The following is a 22,461-nucleotide window of genomic DNA, read 5'->3' as shown; positions in this document are numbered from 1 at the left end:
ACTATGTTTTGGAATACAATCTTGTAGACCACATTTTTGAAACACATTGACTGATTAGTTTAAACAAATATCATAATACACAGACTAACTAATCTCCCATGGTTTGATACAAGGATTAAAAAAGAATCGATTCAGGTTTGGTTTGGTTATATCAAGTTTGCGAATATTTATAACCGAAACCGAAGCAAAACTTGGTTACTCTTTATCTTTGGATTTTTTCCGGTTCTAGTTCAATTATCGGTTTTCAGTTTTCACGCTCATACTATCTTTCTCCATTATGTACTATTTCAGCATCACATCACAACCCTCGTCCATCTTTCAAACTATGTTATACTCAGTTACTCACTTTTCATCTTTCACCATTTTGAAAAACTTTTAATACAAAAAATAGTTATTAAAAAATTAAAATGTTTTCTGCCGTTTCGTACTTTTGTTGGCTTGTAACTCAAGGGTTCTTTTTCAAGTTAGTTAGCTTGGTGCTTGGCCATTAAAACTTCAATCCAAAACACCAAATTATCAGAAACTGTGAGTTCAGATTTATTTAGACATTCAGACCATATCACAAACCTATTTGTGTGTTAATATTTGGGGTCAAGCTCGAATCAAACTTGTTATATTTTCAAGTTATTCAAGATAATTAATTGAACTTGAATCTTCCTTCAAGGGTTCAACTCTAGCCTATATAAGTAAAACTGTTGAGCTAATTATAGTTTAGCTTAACTTAACACCCAATGGCAGAACCAGAACTTTTCATATAAAACTATAAAAGTCACAAAACTTAACTACTTTACCCAACAGCAATACATAGTCAAACTGCAAAAAAACTCTTCCGTTAAATACTCTTATTAATACAAAACTTGGTCAGACAGAGGGTAAACAGACACCCAGACCCTCTATGTCAGCACCAAAAAGATCTATCAGAAACGCGAATTACATATATGAAGTCTATCAAATTAAATATATATTATACAACATTAAGGTAAAACATAGGAAACATTTGCAAATAAATATTGCTGTTTTGGACTTGACTAAAGCACAAAATCAAGACAAGGTAGCAAACAGACGTGATGGAGATGCGGACAATATGCTTCACACATGAAGTGGTTATAGACAAATGAAATCTAAGAAGTTGTCACTAATGTTATTATATATACAATGAATCATGCAAAAAAGGAATTACAGTATCACACCTGGACAATGGAATCAGTACGGTCTTGCACAGTCAAACGCTCTGACACATCAGCAAGTGACTTAAGGTTGCATTTTATAAGTGCCTCAACAAAGTAACATGTTTCTTCTATAGTGTTGCCATCTGGCACATCCACTATGAATGATTCAATCACCAAAGTTCCTGGTCTTCCTTCAATAACCTCTGGATGCAGTGTTATCACAGATGAGTAATTCTGCATAAAACGCCAATTATGTAAGTATTGACATGATTAAGATGAAGGAGGATTTAAAAGGGTACTTACCTGGAGTCTGTGATCACCACCAACGATCCGCATGCCTAATATGTGTTCTTCTTCATTTAAAAGTTCCAATCTTTCTATACTTGTGGTAGCGGGAAGTCCAGAACAAACATTTACTCGTCTAACACTTCCAATTTCAAGATTACCTTGTGCATTGCATTCACTCACAAAGGGTTTGTACTTTTGTGGTTCATCAAACCTTCTAACAAGAGACCATACCTGAAACAAACACGCATAAACCCTCAATATATGATCTTGTATTGGTGCTTGAAGTTCATGTATTCAATATTAACTCCTTTTATAATAAGATATTTTCGACATTGCATCACACTTATTTATCATGTTCTGTTTCTGCTTCTTTCTAGAACTAAAATTTAACACTTATTGGGCTCCCTATAACATTTAATAGGGCTGTAACCAAACCGAACAAGGCCTTGTTCATGTTCGTCCGTTAAGCTTTTATAGGACAAACGTATAATTAACGTTCAGCTAACCGGACGGAATTTCTTGTTTATGCTCGTTCATAAAGAAAATGAGCTTGTTCATGAACGGTTCACAAACACAAATGAACACCAACACTGTTTTATTTGATTTGGCTATCCAAAAATGGTCAGTGACAATGCTTTGTTACGGCTACCAAGTTTGTGTTGGTGCTTTTTTTAACATTCGTATTCATACGTTAACTTTACATATAAATTAATCACATAACACTCATATTTTTGTTTTATAGTTAATAAGTTTGCTTAATCTATATGATAAGTTTTAAAAACTCATCAAAAAGTATTAAAAAACCTTAAAAGAAAAGATTAAAAAAGTCATCACAAAGTATTAAAAACCTTTAACGAACAAACATTAACGGACATAAGCGAACACTTATCCAATATTCACAGACACAAATGAAGAACATAGCATCTGTTAATGTTCATTCATTTAGTTAATCGACGAAATTCCTTGCACAGAATGAACATAAACGAGCTTCTCACCAAACAGTTCACGGATCGTTCGGTTCATTTACAGCCCTAACTAAAGGCTACATTTGCTTCTAGCTGACATATATCAAATTCACTTTCATTTTAGGTCAAATTAGCTTCAATCAATTAAGTTATATAACAAGCTAACATCTACGGATCTGATATTAAAATACACGCCCATATCATACGTTTAACCACAGATCCACTGTTAATTACGATTGCGCAATTAATCAATCATAGATTTAATTAATTACCAGATGAACAGGCGCCTTGATGCGTTTAACAACAGCCGATGTACACTGGCAAGCTCTAACCTCATGCTTATGATGCCTCTTGATGTAATCACTCTCCGTTAAATTGGTACCGTCACCGGTGATAGCCATCTAACGGAAACTGTTAAGTGTTGCCGGTAAAGTAACAGAAATCGGTTGGATCGTTCGTTGACGTTTTTTTTAGAGGAAGATAAAGACGACGCACGCCAATTGGTTATTTGTGTATTTCTCTCATTCTTTTCATGTGATATTATTATTATTTACAACGACATCATTTCACTTTTAAATTTGGAGAGTCTTTACTCTAGACATCATGCCGTTGGCTAACACTTAACAATCGTTGTGCCCCTACAGTAGCAGAACACTCAGCATAACATACAATGAGACGAAATCTCGAGTGGGCTCGGGATCCGACATGACAATCTCACAAGACCTATTTCAAATCATTTAATGTCAATATTAACCCAATGTGACACAATGAGAATCAAACTTGAATCTCTATTAGAAAACCCAAGCCTCTTACCATTAGGCTACAAGTAAGTGGGTGGGTGGGTGGGTGTGTGGGGTGGGGGGGGGGGGGTTATGTGATATTATTATTATTTAAAAGTAATGACAAATAAATAAATATTATTGGGCCTTGGAAAACTATTTTGTGGTCCTCGGTTTTAAATTATTTGACTCTTTAGGCCGACATATGATTTGTCAACAAGATGTGCCAAAGATTATGTTTAGGAGATGGTGTGTTGTCTATTCAAACAAGGTTTATTAAAAGATGCTCACTTTAGAGAGTAAGAATCTTCACCTTTCTTAATAAAACTTTGAGGTAAAGGAAGATGGTTCATAGTGGTGTTTATTGGATTCATGTTTCATTGTTGGAGATAAGACTTGGGTAGAATATACAGGTTCTTATTTAGAGAGAGAAGAATCAATCATGAAGAGAGTTTCAACAAGGTTTTCAAAGTCGTGAGGCTATCCGAGATAAGAGATTTGTATATTTTATAACTTGTAGAGTCTGGATATCTTTTTAAATCGTGTACGACAGTTTGAAACATAATATATTTGATGATATTTCATAAGTTCAATCGAAGAAACACACAAAGATATGCAAAAGTTGTTTTGGAAATCGTGTGAACCATAATCAGACCAAAGACGTTCCTTATCTAAGGGATATACCATGACAACATTTTCCTGTAACGGATATATTTGTCACAAGTTGGACATGTATATCAATGAGAAATCATCAATTGTAACTCAATACTGATAAATAGTTCCCACATAAGGTTGTTTATGTACAACTTTTCAGTAAATCCCGATTAAAGACGACTTGATAACACTGCAAATACAGTTACCAACAAAGTCACATTTCTTGAATTTGTTTATATTCATTTTTAATAAATTGAAGTGATCCAAAGGCTTAGTTTGTATCAAAAAGAACATTTTCTCATAAACATGTTTGCAAGTAATATCGGTAAAGGTTAGCAGTAAGTTAGGTCAGCAACTTTATAAACCGATATTTGAGTCTATAGATTTACATATGTTTGACTTTTGATTCTATAGGACTAAACAAATTACTATTCTTGTATATTTCTTTTATCTTAATAATTGATGAAATGTTTAAAGGGTTTCATTAAAAAATTATAAGATTCGTTTCATGAAATGACACTCTAGTCTCTACCCTCCTCTCTTCTCAAAATAGATGTCACATCATTCACATACGGTTAACAACGGCTCATTACAATCCAATAGGAAATGGGTAACGAAATTCGTACAACCTTTATGCTCATATGACCCAAGAAATAAAAGTCATGACAGTAATGTTGCATCATATACAAATACATAGACATTCATCCATGAAACGATTGATGAGCGTATGTGAACTTCTTTTTACGTAAGTCATGATTATATGTGAAATTGTTGTGATGCGATCGTAATTGTATAACACATTCAGAAAATGATTTTCTCACAAAATAAACTTATATATGTCTCTAATTATAATATAAATTAAATAGTTAAAAAAGAATAAAAGTAGCACATACAAATTCTCGTGAACTTTTGTTTTGTTTGTTAAATTATATGTATTGTGAAAATGCTAACTCAATGGCCTCGTGCATTACAAGCCCATCACACACTTGGATCATGTTTTGAAAACTGGAACGGTAAACCTCCGAACTGGTCCCTTCACTGGGCTTGGTGTGTCAATTGAACAGGATGATGATATTATTGGCGTTACATTATAATACTATAATTGTAAATTTTTATTATGCGTGTTTTTTTAATTTTTAATACTATTTGATTTCAGATATTTTATTTATACTTGTTTATGAATTCCTCCTGAACTGGAGTTTGCACATAAAAATCGGTTTGAGAAACCAAAACCAGAAACTGACCCGACCGAAACAAGTTTGGAATTGAGAGTGAGGAGAATCAGTCTGGAACCAGTTTGGAACCAGTTTTGAGATTTGAATGCAGGAAACGGTTTGTGTGGAACTGATCTTAGTTGAAGTCGGTTTTTACCGTTTAAACATTCTAGAAGACAGAAAACTGCTGTATGACTATTTTATGACTGTTTAATGTCGTCTTTGGAACATTTTGTCCACATATGTTTGTATAAATAGGTATTGGATTGTTGATTTAATCACAACACTCTAAACCGCTAAAAACGCTCTCATTTATATACGCTCTCAACCTCTCTATAGTCAAAGGCTATAGCATCAGTCCATCCAAAGTAACTTGCAGAATATCATATTTACCCCAAATATATATATATATATATATTATATATATATATATATATATATATATATATATAGCAAATGCACTCATCCAAAGCATTTAAAATTTCACTAAGGTTGTGTTTGTTTTTGCTTATATGGTCTGCAAGAAGCCTATGTCTGCGGGCGCGTAGACATAAGCTCTTGAAGACTGTTTGTTTAAAAAAAAAAAAGATCTGAAAATTGCTTTTATTGTCTTAAAAAATAAGCTTTTTTCACCATCTTCACACATCTTCACACTTCTTAACATCATACCAAGTACCAACACCCAATGTCCAACACCACCACCACTCACCATCCGCCACCACCACCCACCACCACCGTCTACCACCACCACCATCCACCGTCCGCCGCCACCACCACCCACCATTAGCCACCACCACCGTCAACCACCCACCACCACCACCGTCCATCACCACCACCACCCCCGTCGGCCACAACCACCACCACCACCCACCGTCCGTCGCCGCCAACACCATCCACCACCACCCGCCACCGCCACCACCCACCGTCCGCCGCCATCACCATCCACCACCACCAACCCGCCACCACCACCACCATCCGCCACCACCATCCCCCACCACCACCACCTGCCACAAGCATCCACCACCCACCGTTCATCACCACCACCACGGCACCACCCATTGTCGGCCACCATCACGGTCCACCACCCACCACCACCACGACCACCCACCATTCACCGCCTACCACAATCGTCTACCACCACTCACTTCCATAGTTCATACACCACTACCAATTATTTTAGCAGTCTACAAACGTTAAATGACTTTTGTTTATATTAATATATATGATAGGTAACTAATTTTCAGCTTATGCAGACGATATCCAGTTTATAAAACAAACAGTATTATATTTTTAGATTGCAGACATTCAGACCACATCTTCAGTTACAGACATTAAATCAGATGAAATCAAATTACAGACAATTTTTATATTCAAAAACAAACAGCAACTAACTCTCATAACCCAAATACTTGCATAAAGGAACGGTATAGGGGTCATAAAGAAAGAGTATTTTGCCTTTATTTTATTTTAACTTTTTTTATAAATATATTTTTATTGTGGATAGGTGCCAGTATGGATACCTCAATGGGAAAGCCCATTAAATATCAAATGTCTGTGTGCTTTTCATGTACTACGTTGCTCAAAATCACCATGACAACTGTCTAATTCCACTTCGGTGCTTGGTACACGTGGCAAAATGATGGGTTGGATTTACCCAAAGACAGGTCGAAATTTTCGGATTTGAAAATTTTAGAACCCCATTCAAAGTATGATGGAATCCAAATTAGTGATGTTCCTTTCCAATATGAATCTTTTCAAAATCAAAACATAATAAACAATTTGTGTCTTGCTTGTTAATTTGTTATTAGGCAAAATGGGTAGTCAAAATTGGGTTTGGCCCGAAATATTTTTTTTCTTTTTCAAAATCAAAACTGGCTGTTTGTGCCTTGCTTTGCATTATGAAAATATGTTATTGCTATAAAAGAACTAGTTTGCGTGCATCATAGGTACCCGTTAATCTCATCCAGCTAGATTTATATTTTTATTATTATTATTTTTCAATAATACTACTTACTAGTTCCAAGTGTAATAATCCACTGAATCACTGTTCTTAAACTCCTTGGGCTGGCAACGCTACAATTTATAATGTCTCCTTTGAATTATTTTGAGTGAACACATTTGGATTGGCATACTACATATAAACATTTGTTTCTCACTCATTTATCTTGAATCTTGAATTTAAAATAAAGTGATCAAATGATTTTGATTGTGACTTATGTATATTACTCACACATGTCTAGAAACTAGTAATTTAATGCATTTAAATAATTTAATTTCCCTACTTTCTTTCATCACTATTCCTTGTAACAACTAGAAGTTTGGTGTTCGTGCCTAGATAAGAGAATTATAGTCCGTCTACACGTTAGTATGTTTATAATATGTAAATACGCATAGATATGTCTATTTTATTAATAACGTTTGAAACTACCTCTAATGTCTGAGTAAGCATTTTTGAAATGAGATGTCAATCGTCTATACGAATTTTGACGCTTCAGGTTTGACACACCCAACAACCAGTGACGGACCTAAACATCAATCTTATGGAGGAGCTTCAAATATTTTTTTTATCATATTTCATAAAATGTAAACGAAACAAAAAATAAAAAATAAAAACACCATAATAAATAATTTTAAACACATTTTTTTGAAAGGCTAAATTTATATATAAATAAAAGGAGACAACTTATAAAGACGCAAGTGGCCTACAAAAGGAAAAATAAGGAACAAATAAGTTACAACCCAAACATACACCAACCTAAATAAAAAAATTGACGAAATTGAACAAGGGCCATTTCTCCCACTCCAAACTCGATCTTTTGCTTTACTCATAAGTTTGAGACTAATTTGATGCCGTTCACCATTTTGGACATCACGAAGGGGACTTTATTAAAAACTATGTTATTTCTAGCTAACCAAATCACCCAACGCGTAGCCGCCGAGATAGATTGAATCGCATGACATTTGTGGTTGCACTAAATAATTTTACATGGATAATCTAAAATTTCCTGCACCGAATCTAAAATTTTAACACGTGAGGTGTAGATTTCCCCTCTTTGGTTTTTGAAAGGTTGAAATCAAGTCATTACATCTTCTTTTACTTCATCAAATATTTATCTTCTTTTCATTTTCGTTTAAAAAGATTGTTAATAAGACCTTGTTTTTCATCTTCAAAGCTACGTAATTTTAGATGAAACGAATTAAACCATAAATTCATAATCAATTCCAATTTACACATAAACCCTAAATCGCTAATCAATTCCAATTTACATTATCCAAATATCCAATAAACCATAATAGATCTTTCAATTGCCCATAAACAATTCCAAATTAACAATCTATATAAGAAATAAACAATTACTTTTTAAATAATAGTAGAATAATACCTAAATTTAACAAGTATAAGTCGAACTGTGGAAGAGGAAGCACCGACTGGAATCCGAAGTTGCGGCTAAAGGGGGTGTAGGTTGCAGTGTGGAGGTCGTCGGTGATCGAAGGAGGGCGGCATGGGGGGTCAGGGGTATTGGTGGTGTAGCGTGGAAACAACCGCAATGGCTATTTGTTGTCTGTTGAGGTCCGACCTAAACCAAACAAGAGGTTACGAGTTTTAATTTGTTTAGGTTTTAAACTTTGGTTGGGATTTAACTGGTTTGAACTTTTAATTTGGTTTGACTTTAAACAAATAAGAGTAACATCATATTCAGGGGTAGCGAAATTCGAAAACCGACCAAAAGATAAATTTTGCACTACCGACGAAAAGTTGTGGGTGGCGGAGGCTACCCCTGGTTCTACTCTAGGTCCGTACCTGCCAAGAACACCATCGACGAGGAAACTTATTGCAATAGGAAAACCCCATTGGGTCAAGTTTCGAACCTGAAACCATAAGAGCATAAACTTCTAAGCCTTAATTATCACCCTCATGTCATGAAACCAGAATGTCAATTGAACACTATGCATGCGTATATCAATTCAAGTACGTCATATAACCACAATATATTTTAATAGTCGTGTTAGAATTTTAAATTCATGCACAAATTAATAAATCAATGTTTTTAGATTGGTTCAAGTAGTTGTCATATAATTTAGGTTTCTGATCGAGCTCTCCTATGCATACGTATATGCAGTGTGTATATAGATTGATTGTTTTCTTATAACAGTTGCAAGAAGAAGCCGACATTTAACTTATAATGTTACGAAGATTATGAAGTGTGAAACAGCTTAAATGATTGACGAAGTCAAAAACAGAATTTAATTAGGAGGTGTGGTTTATGGTTGAAGTTTTGCTTTTTATATCAGTACTAATAATAATAATAATAATTTTTATAATACTAATAATAGTAAACACTAGTATAAACAGGACACCCGTCCTTGAGCATTTATTGTTAACTCTATCTATAGGATATAGAACTTTACAAAATAGTTGAACCGTTTACGAGCCGAGACAAGTCAGAGTCAACTCATACAGGGCCGGCTACAAGGGAGGGCCGGGTGGTCGACGGACTCCGGCCCGACACCCCGATAGACCCGGATTTAAAAAAAAAATTATATATATATATTTTTATGAAAAACAATATGTATATATAGGGTTGAGTTATAATAAGAAGATTAGTTTTCCTAGGAATGATATAAAATAATATTGTCCATTCATTTGAGAATTGAATGGTTGAGATTAGATTAGAGAGATAATCAAGTGTAAAACAAGGGTAAGAGCATAATAGGGATAACACATTTGTTGACTTCCTCTCTCCACATGCAAGGCACATGTCAAATTCCCCCATCATTTTAAAACGTCCATAACTTTTATATACGACTTTTTTTTCAAAACAAGTTCACCATAAAAATGAGTGTTTTTTTTATCTTTTATATGAGTACCACATTGCTTTATAAAAATAAAAAAAAATTCATGGGTTTTTACAAGGTGTGGTTTACAAAATTGTGTTATACAATTGTGTTTTATTTTTTCATAGTGTTTTTTGTATTGTGTTTTTTACATTATGTTATTTAATTGTGTTTTCATTGTGTTTTTGTCATTGTGTTTTTATTTTCATAGTGTTTTTTCCATTGTGTTTTTTACATTATGTCTTTTTCATTGTGTTTTTCATAGTGTTTTATTTTCCGGCGAAATTTCCGAAGACTTTTCCGGCAAGGTGGTGGCGGTGGGCGGTGGTAGTTGTAGGAGATGAGTGAAAATTTAAGTGGGTTTTAATTAAGTAGGTTTTTGAAATTAAATTAAGTGGGTTTCAATATTAAGGTAGTAGACTAAAATACCCTCCTTCCTAGCCTTCTTAGGAAAACCAAACTTCTTATTTGATCATTTCTCTGTATATATATAATGTTTAAACTTAATTATACAACTAGTAGCTTTGTTTAGTGGCAAAGGTATTTGACTTTCAACCATGAGGTTGTGAGTTCTAACCTCACTTGAGGCATTTTAATTATATTTTTATATAAACATTTTTTTTACACAACCAAATCATAAGGCCCAAAAATATTAAGGCTTATTTAAAAATTAAATTGATTACAACCAACAAAATTAAATTAAAAATTAATTTTTTTTATTAAAGCCCAAAAAAAATTTCGCCTTCGGCCGAAAAAGTTTTAACCGTTCTCGGAGCCGGGCCAGAGCTCATACTCGAATTAGTTTGTAAAAGAGCTAAGCCAGGCTCAATTTGGGTTATAAAAGGTCCGGGATAAGCTGGCTAAAATAAAGGAGTTGACTTCAGACGAAAGATTATATTGAACCATAAGCTGTCTATACGTCAAGTCGTGTACACCTCATTTGACTCGTTTACTTTTTTTTACAACCAACACTTCCTATAATCCTACTTATAAGACTAACCATCAACTTCATGAGTGAGACGTCAGTTTTAAACATAGATCTCTCTAGATGATAGGACATTAGTTTGACTCTTTGTTATATTGATAAACGGCTTGTGATACTATATAATTTGAAGTGTGTGATTAATGTTTTTAAAAATATAAATGTGTTAATTTTAATATATATACATACAGATAGGGTTGTAAAAAAGCCGAGTCGGGTCGAGCCAGAGTGTGCTCGAGCTCGAACTTAACCGAGCTGGCTCGAGCTCGGCTCGTTTTTCTTATCGAGCTCGAGCTCGGATCATTTAAAGCTCGAGCTCGTCGAGCCGGATTCCTTTAATTTTTTTAAAATTTTATACATTTTATTATTATTATTTTATATTTTATATTTTATATTTTAGTGTTGATATTTAAAAGACAAAAACTAATTTTAACATATTTATTATATAAAAATTGATAAACTACATAATTTATAACTTTCTATGTTTTATTGATTTTAACATACTTATTTTTTTATAAGGTTTTAGGTATCGAGTGACATAATATATGTATAATTTTTATTTATTTATTTCTTGGTAAGATATTGTTATATATTGATATTAAAATTTGGGTTTAATATAAACGAGCCGAGCTAACGAGTCGAGCCACGAGCCGAGCTGACCCTGGCTCGAGCTCGACACGTTTAGAAACCGAGCCGAGATGAGCCGAGCTCATTTAGAATCGAGCTTTTTCGAGTCGGGTTTTCTTTAACTATTTTCGAACAAATTTCGAGCAAGCCGTTAGCCACAACCTTTGGATATCACATGCGTATTTTGGTGTCACTTGTTCAAAAAACGACTTAAACGTTCTCGAACAATCACCAATATTCAACGACATTGAAGGAGTAACATATAAAAATGTTTATTATCTTGTTGATGGTATTTTACCATGATTGTGTTGTGTTTATAAACTCATAATCAACTCCAATCGGTGAAAAACGTATAATATTTGCAAAAGCTTATGAGGCAACCAGGAAGAATATCGAACAAGCATTTGATGTGCTTAAAAAACGGCATATAGTAATTAATCCGACACATGTTTGGGAACCAAAAAGTTTAAAAAAAAGGTTATGTATGCTTGTTTCATATTGCACAATATGATAATTGAGGATAAAGGTAGAACAATTTGTACATGTGTTGAAACCAATGTTCAACAACAAGAAGTTAGCGATGAACAAAGTGCAATAAACTATCAACGAATTCGTTACGCGCAATTCGTAAACACGTCATAATCTTAAGTCGGATTTCTAGATCATAATAGTTATGGTTTTTTATTTGGTAATTTAAATGTAATGTTTTTATATATATATATATATATCAAATATTAAGTTTTTTTTTTAAGTTTACGTATATTAAAAACTTTAATATATTAAAATAATTATTATTTGAAAACTATCGAAAACAATTTCGGGAGTATTTCTTTAATATTGTGAAAAAGAAAGTAGAGTGAGGTAATGAATTGATGACCGAATGCACCCTGTAGTCTAATTGATTAGTTGGTTTACATGTATATGTTTTGATAAATTTAGCATTTTACTACTACAACTAGAAACTACAAGCTTATCACATGTATCAACACACATTGATTATATTACTCGAAAACACAAGTTTCTCAACAAACTAATCATCGTTGACTACCCAAAAGTCAAAATTAAACCTCCCTAATTAGCAAGTATCTCCCAAATTAAATCCAAATCATACGACGGCATCCCCTCTAGCGACCACCCATCCGCCTCCGTCTCAACCATCAACTCCTCGGAAACCGAACAACCCGAAGAAGAACCACCATTCTCACTCCCGCTGTAACTCTCTCCATTACCCGTTAACTTTTCTTTCTCTCTCTTCGACCGCTTTTTCGCTTTCTCTCTCTTCACTTTTTGACAAATTGTCTCGATTTTATTATCCACCGCCGCCCTCAAAGCACCCAACTTCCGGTCCTCTCCGATCACCGCAGCCGCCGTGACATCGTTCAAATTTGGGAAATTCAAACGCGCGTACTCGCCGCGTAGCTTATACGCAGCTCGATCGTAAGCATACGCCGCCATCTCCGGCGACTCGTAGGTGCCTAACCACACGCGCATCCTGTTCTGCGGTAGTCTAATCTCAGCCACCCATTTACCCCATTGCCGTTGCCTCACGCCTCTAAACGATTTCTTTTTGAACACGTTGTTATCAGGGTTTGTAAACTGGTCTGAAACCCTGATTGGATTTGGGTCAAAATTGGATGCGAAATTGAGAATTAGGTCTCGTTGTTTTAAATAAACGGAAGACCCAGTTGCTAATTGGTCTTCTGATGATGAAGATGATGGTGAACAGTGAGAGAAAATTGAATCCAGAGTGCTTCGATTTGAACCGGTTAAGATTAAATTGGATAACGAAGATCGAATTGAGTGGCTGATTGAGCTTGAGGTTGAATTAAACGGATTAATTGTGTTATGTTGCATGATTGATTTGTGAATTTGATTGTGAAGTTTGGAGGAGAAGAAGATGATGATGAAGCTGGTTATTAATGGAGGAAGAAGAAGGAGAGTGAGTTTGTTTAATAATATTATTATTATCATTTCATTTGGAGTGGTATTTATAGGCAAGTTTGTTTTGGTGGGGAAGTATATTATTATTTATTATTATTTGGAATTTGTTGAAAATGGCTTCAAATGAAAATTGACTTTTTTTAACCCTTAAAAGGGTATGAGATTTTATAAAAACTTATGGTGGATCTATGTTGTGAAACTAAATATTAATAAATGATCATAATTGTTAATTAAACTTGCCTATCGACTATATTAAGCAAAATCAACATAAAATGAGTTTAAAATGTAAATGTAAGTTGTATTTTGTTTATTGATGGTCGCACAACTTGAGATCAACATAAAATGAGTTTAGCATGTAGAATGTATTTTCTTTATTGATGGTCGTACAACTTGAGATGTTTTCAAATCGTATTGAGCTATACTAAAAGGTTGTTTGGTAATTTTGTGCTGAGGTCTGACCGATTAAAAGGTAGGTGGTGTTTGTTTTCTAGAAAAAGCTATGTGGGAGCTACTCTGTCTGCGTTGTACAGACCACACGCATGCACGAGTTTCTGCAAAGTGTTTGTTTCATTGTAGACGTTTCATTAAAAAAAACATTTGTGCATTCTCCTCTTGTTTGTAGTATTGGCACAACCTCCTTTTCACTTCTAATCTATTTTCAACCTCATAAACCATCGTTCTTCTTAACAGACTCTCAAACCTAGCCACCACCCCGCGCTCATGCGCTAGTTGTCGCCCCTCCACAGCCCCTACTCCGCTTATCGAAATCCAACACTCGATGGATAAACCTATTGTCCCATGCTTCGCTACCTCTCTTCCCCACTGCTCTCCGCCACCGCATGCCGTCTGACGTTGACTGCCATAGAAATTAACAGCCTTCAAATTTTTTATCTGCTAAAATTTTCTCGTGGTAAGATTAAAATTAGTCATTAGGTTTTCATTTTTTTTAAAATTTCATTGTTGTATATTATTTAAATTTCCTAAGTTTAAAAAATCGGTTTATTTAAATTTTAGTTTATTTTAGCAGTGTGCAAATTTCAAAAAAACAAACGACATTCTTGTTACAAACTGCAGACCTTTAGATTTTGATATATCTCTTCTTCTACAGAGGTTACAGATGTTCTCAGAATGCAAACATTTACCTTCGTAGTCTCTGAATGAGTCAGCATTCTTTCTAAAATTTAACTATTAAGATACTTCATCAACTATTTTAGAGATTTTTTTAAGTGACCAAACATATTTTGCCCCTGACCAATTCGAATGTAGTCTCTTAATAATTAAAAGGTTACCAAACAACACTTAAATTATCACAATCAATTAAGTTTACACGGCCTAGTACGAATAAATCAAAAATTGTCACCGTTCCTTTAGTTTTTTTTATCTCTACCAGGCCAACAAGTTATCATTTGTCTAACCTAATCAACTTGTGTGTTTGAGAAATCAAAAACATAAGTTCGGATGGCTAATACATACAACAACAATAACTAAAGTCAGATACATTTAAATACACTAAATAAAAATGCTAAAAGGATGGTTTTTTCCAATATGAATCTTCTTAAATCTTTCTTTCAAAAGGTAATATGTATGAATATCACCAGAGGTTATAAGAAGTTTTAAACGTGTCACCATATTACCATAACACAAGGGTAGATATCTAAAAGTTTTTTTTGTGGTTAAATTTGGAAAAAAAGGTGAACTTTGATGGTCAAACCCATATCCTGCTTTTGGGAAAATATCATCGACTTTTCAGACCGTCACATGTATTTTAAAAATGCCAAGTATTATTATTTTTTTTTTTCATTTCACTTAAAAAGGCACGCATAAAGAGTTGTATAGTTGTAAAGAGTTGTGTAATTGGTGAAAGTCAAGAAAGTTGCATTTTTAAACACGTAGCATTAATGATTGATAAAAGTTGCATTAGAAAGGTAACTTTATGATAGGAGTATTAAGTCAAAGCTAAAGTTAATATTATAAATCTTAGCTTTAAAATTTCAAATATTTAGAAGCTTTTAGATCGGCATTTGTTCAGACTGTTCCCAAAGATTTGATTATAGATTAGCTTGATATTTCTTTCCCGATATTATATAAAACACAAATTTATCACACGCATTGCATCAATTTTAATCCATGATCCCTTCCTCTAGTGGTATAGTGTTTCCCTTACAAATATGAGGTTATGGGTTCAAATCCTTATAAGTGTAAGGTAAAAATGAAATTTTGTTGTTAAAAAAAGTGCATCGCTTTTAAGTTTTGTTATATTATAGCAACACAAAGTACAGGTAAAAATTTTAACTGTTTCTAGTTCACGATTGAAGTTTAGGAATTTATCATGTTCTGTATATTTATTCATGTGAAAATATTTGTTCTAACACATTTAGATGATACAACATGAATATTATCTATTTAACTTGATTATCAAAATGATTCAAGTAGATTTACAGGTTATAAATGAGTTATGTAATTAACTTATTCACATACTTTGTTAGGAGAAAAGAAAAGAAAAACAGAAATTTGTTTGTTTGAAAGTTTCTAAAGCAATGTGAGAAACACTAGATTCTAAGTCTCCGTGTGGTCCCCGTATGTTGATCCATAATACACCTTTGGTCATTTCTTTGGGGGTTGAAATGTCACATTTCTTCATATACAAAAGTCAAAGCTGAAAAAACGGAACACTGATTACACACTTAAACGGTTTAACACACAAAACACTTCAACATAACACTGATTACACACTTAGAAAGATTTAAGTGTTTAACACACGAAATACTTCAAAATAATTTTTGAAAAACTTTGGAAGTTTGGATAAAAAAAACTAGGATGGAGTATTGGAATTGATAGGTGAATTAAATTTGCATAAAAAATCTAGGATGGAGTATTGGAATTGATAGGTGAATAAAATGCATGAGGTAATAGAATAAATAAAAAAATAAAATTAATTATTATTACTTTATTGACATGTTTAATTATCATGTAAGAATAAATTGAATCATTATCTTTTATACTTCGCAGAGAGGAAATGATGATTCAATAAAATAAAATTGGAAGTGAGTTGCGGTGTCAGTGGTGGGTGATTGTGGTGCACTGGTGCTGCTGGGGGAGGGCAGTAGCAGTGGTAAGCGGTAGGTGGTGGTAATGACCAGGGGCGATGGGTAGGTGGTGGTGTTGTTAGGGGTGGGTAGTAGTTGTGGTAAGGCGGTGGGTAGGTGGTGGTGATGTCCTGGGGGATGGGTGGATTGTGGTGGTGGTAGCAATGGTGGGTTGTGGTGGAGATGGTGGGGTCGATTGTTCGGAGGGCGATGGCAGTGGGTAATGGCGATAATGGTGGCAGGGGAAGGTGATGTAGGATGAAAGAGAGAATGCAATAAAAAAAACAAAGGCGGTAGATGGAATAAATTTTGAGTGTTTTACGAGGAATGAAATGAACGAGATAATATATGATTTCATTCCATTAAATAACCAAACACTATTTTTCTCTCTCACAATAGTTCGTTCCATCGGAATCCATCCCGACTCACAACCATGCATACCTAGAACTACCTATGCTATTACCCTCATTGGTGTAAAAAAACTATTACCGTCTTTTAATATATTACTAGTTTTAGAGCCCGTGTAACACACAAGATTATCCAAATTATAAAATTACAAGTAAAGAAAATAATTACATAACGTATATGAAAAAATATATTACATTTATGCTTGTATCTATACTATGTGTATATAAATTGATTTTATTTATAATACAAAATGATTTTTTTAAATGAACTTAATAAAAAATGCACGTGCAAAACGTACCCGAGAATGCTCATTTTATTGAATCTTTCATTGTCCGTATCATATATGTATACTTGAAAGAATTCAGGAAAAAACTTCTCATACAATAGTAGTTCGGACCACTCAGCCTAAATACTGAAGTGGCGTCATCTTTATAGATGAATTTATCAATTTACAACCCATAGAAGGAAATGAGAACGTTAAATTATAACGACAGATGTTCTTCAAGAACTATGTTTTTCTGAGCTAAACCATGAAAAAGATTTTGATAAGTTTGACGACATAAAAAATAGCATGTTAACCTATTATATTTTGTGAATATTTTGCTTCATTTGAGCATAGTTTTGCATGACATGCTTCCCATATAACGTTCTAATCACCATTGAAGAAAAAGTTAATGCTGACACAAATGTTTCAAATTTGATACAAGTTAGAGCATTCACAACAAGCATCGGTTCCCGAAGTTTGAATCTACATGGCAAGTTACAAACCCAATACAAACATTAGTTTACCATTGTTGGGTAAAGTTCTTGAGTTAGATGTCCTTTCCTGCAAACATGAAATGGACTTTAAGATGACACATTTCTATTTCCCTATCTCACATCCACACATATATATACATTATATATGTAGTTTTAATAATTTTTTAATGAGGTTTGTAAAGGTTTGTTGTTGTGAAAAAAAGTGTGGTTTTTTAGAAAAGTTTGGAATATGATGTGGCGATGATGTGACGGTTTGTGAGGGTTTTTTGTTGTGGATGCTCTTAGAAGCATTGATATGCCTGAGGGTGGCATGTCGTCAGTGTTCACTATCTATTCTTCAATTTTAACAATGATGGAAAAATAGCCAATTTACCAAATCCCGCACCTTTTTGATTTTTTCCAAAAATGTCCTTGATGTTGAAACCCGAATCATGTTTAAAATTTTTACTTTTATCTGTTTGACATTTCAAGTCAACACTCTAAACCCGTAACAAATTTGACGATAAATCTATTTGCATTCTTAAACTTTTAAAAAATACTTAAATTCCTCATTTTGACCCATAACAAATTTTGACCCAAATGTAATTAATTTGTACCAAACAATCTATTTTCCAATTTTTTATAGTAAAAACCAAATTTAAGTTCCACAAAATCCGAAACAATCCTTGATAAAAAAACCAAGAAATTAAATGTAATAAACTTTGTTGTATATAAAAGTGATTGGTATATATTTACTAAATTAACTAAAAAATAATTTGATAGAATTAATGCATATATTTATAATTTATAAATTTATATGACAATTTACAATAATAATTATAGATAAATGGATTGATTTATAAAAAAATGGATTAACTTTTAAGCATAGATTTATGATTTAATAATTTTAAAAATTACTTTGTAAAATGAAAGCATGTTCGAGTTTTGTTTTTCTTTATAATCTTTAACAGTATACATAGTAAAATATGTTAATGATAACATTTGAAATTATATATTCTTTTCAATCTTTAACAAACATGAATTATTGTTAATTTTTGGATTTCACCAAGTATTTTGTTAATATTTTTTTTATAAAATTATAAATATATATATATATAATATAAATAAAATGTAAAAAAGAAAGTAAATATGGACATGTATTAGAGTTAATTAAGATTTTTGTTTTGGAGGGAAAAAAGTTGTGAGATTTAACCATAAACTGACATGTGTCACAATTATTTTACTTTATTAAAATATGTAGATGTAGATTTTTATTATTATTACATATAATATCATTTTTATTTTGTTAATTAAATAATTACTATAGGATGTGTTTATTTTTTAACGAAAAAATCACACACTAATTAACAAACTAATATAGTAATTGCTTTTTAACACTCGAATAATATTTTAATCATCTACAATTTTTATTAATATTCAGTCACTTTTGCGGTCTGAACAATATCAAATGTTTTTAATATCTTCGGCACTTACAATTGCTGGTAGTGGTAGTGACTAAAGCGTGTGCCCCACACCGAGGAGGTATTGGGTTCAAGCCTCATTTGAAGCGTGGAGTAAATTTAGATATGAGTGAAATAGGATTAGATTATGGATGTTCAAAAGAAGTATCTTTAAGACTTGCTTATGAACTACTACCCCAACGACGACCACCATCAGTTATCACCCCTACCACAAATTTGTTCATGTATACATCAGACCAAAATTGGTTCCGCCTCTATCTCTTGAAGATCTTTAATTTCGAGAGTGTGGAATAATAATTTCAAAATTGATGACGTCTTAGTAAAGAAAAGTGTCCATCTTCTTCAAACTTTGATTAAAAGTGTAACAAGCAATGAAAATGGACACTCACACTCTATTTTGGTTAGATTGTTGGCTTGCGGATTCATCTCTATTTTTTAAGTTGAAATACCATAAACTTCGCTTGGTCATTGCAATGTTCAGGATCAGTTGATTGAAGACAAACGGAACTGGCTTGCAGATCATAATGCCTTTATTCTCTATCAAATCCTGTAGAGCTCTATGCAACAAACTGAGTGCAAGTATTTCAAACTTTTATTTTACAAAGGAGTAGGTGGGTACATTATAAAATCTAACATTTTTGTGTGAAGGGCGGAAATACGTCATCCCAATCATGGATGCCCTTTCTAAAAGGATCGTCACAATAAGCCAAGGGCGGCGGTGCCCCTTTTGTAATGACATTCACAAGTCGGAGGAACACATACCAACCTATTTTAGTAAGGTCAAGGCCGGCTCTGAAAATTCACGTGCCTCGGCCGAGCCGAAAAAAATATGCCCCTTAAACCTTAACATACTAAATAATGTAAACACATTTTTATACGCCGATTAAAATTATAGCGATAAACATAAAAATTAGAAAATCATGATATTATAATGAGTTTATGACACACTTAATATATTAATAGCTAATTGAGGATTTGTGAAGCTCTCATAACATTTTATAGCAAATTGGTGAATTAACTCTTTGCAGTTTATGCTCTCTAATGTTCCGTTCTTGATAACTTTCATCGCCAACCCGCTAAGCCTTTCTTGAGGCATTTTTAGTCGAAAATAAGATTATAATAACTATAATTTTGAAAAACTCATATTTTCAGATGCTACCGTGACTGCTGGTGTTCGAAGTCGACGTGGTTGCTGATCTTCGAAGTTGATTTTGTTATTATCGCGCCTATTCGTTTCTTCTATTTATTTAACTTATATTGATTAATTAAAAGTACTTAGCCTTTTTCAAATTTTAGTGGGCCTATAAGTCTTTGTTAATCCAAAAAAATGGGGTCTAAAAGGTGTTTGAGTAATATAAAAATACTAATTATAAACATTCGGGTGTTTTACATATATAAAATCGGGAATTTTTAGAAATTTTGTGCCCTCAAAGAAAACGTGCCCCGGTCGGTCGCCCGCTTTGCACACCCCAAGAGCCAGCCATGAGTAAGGTGTCCATAATCTTACAGTTTGTGAGTCAATGGTGCAATATGCCACCACTTTATGTGTTTTATTCATACCTTCTTTACCTGCATAAAAGCCTGCATGTTAATTTGGTGAGAAGGAAAGTGGTTCATGCAACGATCCTAAAATCTTGTTGGTGTATATTCAATTATACCCAGTGAAGTCATACCAATAACAAAGCTATAAGTAGGGTCTGGGAAGATGGGATGTAGACACATCGTACCTCTATCTAACAGAATAGAGAGGTGGCTTACAGAGAGACCATCAGCTCTAAAACAACATATGCATGAGGGAATAAAAGAGGAGAGTCAAAGTTCAAAAGTAATATAATTAATAACAGCACTTAGTAGGATACATATCTATATATCTATATATATGTGTGTGTGTGTGTATATATATATATGTATGTATAAGTATATGTATATATATATATAAAAGAAAATATCATAATGGTGTGTGACCAAAATAAGGTTAAAAGAAGCCCATAAGGCATTCATTTCTCCCTAAAAATCCTTAACTTTAATTCTACGTCTCCAAGAATTCATATCCTCAATCATGTCCTCTGAGAGAGGTTTAGGTCTATCAAATCATACTTAATCCTCTCATCCCAAGTCAATTTAGGTCTTCCTTTACCCCTCATCCCTTCTATAGTAATGTTTTCTACGGATCTAACATGATTCGTCGTCTGTCTTCTCTTCACACATCCAAACTATCTCAATCTTCACTCTCTTATCTTGTCTGATATGTTAGCTACCCCTAATCTCTCCCGAAATACAACGTTTTTTATTCGGTCTAACCTTGTGTGCCCACACATCCAGCGTAGCATTCTCATCTTTGCTACCTCCATCTCCGAACTTGTGCATTCTTGATGGCCCATCAATCTGTTCCATATAGCATTGCAGCAATCTGTTCCATATAACATTGCAATCTGTTCCATCTTCCGCACTTTCCCTTTAGTTTAGTTGGGAATCTCTTGTCAAACAATATACATGTGGCTGCTTTCCATCTACACCATCCTACTTGAACTCGATGGCTCGCATCACTATCTAATTCCCCATCGCTCTGAACGAATGATCCTAGATATTTGAACTTCGATACCTGCGAAACCACTTGCCCTTCAATGGTGCCTCGGCGTCCTCATTGTCATTTACCCCACCAAAAACACAGTGGAGATACTCCGTCTTAGAGCGAGGAAATCAAGAATATTACTTGAGAGCGTATGAACTCTTGTCGGAGGTAAGCTCTCCTAAGGTGTCTATCATTGTTTGGTGTATATGGTGTGCTCAAAATGATGTCATATTATTTAACCAGAAAAGATCATTCATCAAGAGATCAAGGAAATCAAGAATATTAGTTTTATGTAGATAAAGTATAGGCTAAATTTATAATCTTTAGAGTGTACGGATTGACGTAGTTTATAAAACTTGAGTTGCCTTTGTAATTTTTGTTGGTGGACCGCCTGTTGACTGTTTCTAGCTTTTTGCTATATCTGTTTTAAAATGAAATTGATTCAGCCGTTAAAAATGATTTTGATAAACAAACGATTTTATAAAAATAGTTTAAAAATTTTTGCTTGTACTTATACACACAATTGAATTTATGTCTCGGTGTATATGATTAGAGGATTGCATGTTCATCAGATGCATCTCCGATGTTGCACTTTGTGTCTTGACTGAAATATAACACAAAAAAACAAGTAGCAGTTGCATGATATCCGTGTTCATACCAATTTAGATAAACATTTAGATATGCATAGAAACGTGTAAAATTTGTGTTAGTAGTCATCAAA

General features: G+C 33.5%; 1 protein-coding gene and 1 pseudogene across 1 annotated transcript; both read right to left on the bottom strand.

Moving 5' to 3' along the window:
• Positions 1-794: 794 nt before the first annotated feature.
• On the bottom strand, positions 795-2,918 carry LOC143619281 (abscisic acid receptor PYL8-like). The gene is made up of 3 exons (XM_077091247.1): positions 2,695-2,918; positions 1,473-1,688; positions 795-1,403 (listed from the first exon to the last, which is right to left on the bottom strand). Exons 1-3 carry the CDS (start codon positions 2,821-2,823, stop codon positions 1,185-1,187), a joined length of 564 nt encoding a protein of 187 aa, XP_076947362.1. The 5' UTR covers positions 2,824-2,918; the 3' UTR covers positions 795-1,184.
• A 9,518-nt stretch (positions 2,919-12,436) lies between these two features.
• Positions 12,437-13,540, bottom strand: LOC143619280 (ethylene-responsive transcription factor ERF061 pseudogene; annotated as a pseudogene).
• Positions 13,541-22,461: the final 8,921 nt, after the last annotated feature.

Source organism: Bidens hawaiensis, unplaced genomic scaffold (genome assembly GCF_021521415.1).
Source record: "Bidens hawaiensis isolate Kalapana, Puna unplaced genomic scaffold, B.hawaiensis_p1.1 tig00002423_1, whole genome shotgun sequence".
In the NCBI taxonomy this organism is placed as follows: Eukaryota; Viridiplantae; Streptophyta; class Magnoliopsida; order Asterales; family Asteraceae; genus Bidens; species Bidens hawaiensis.
The sequence above is the reverse complement of the archived record's forward strand: the minus strand, read 5'-3'. Positions and strand labels throughout refer to the sequence as shown.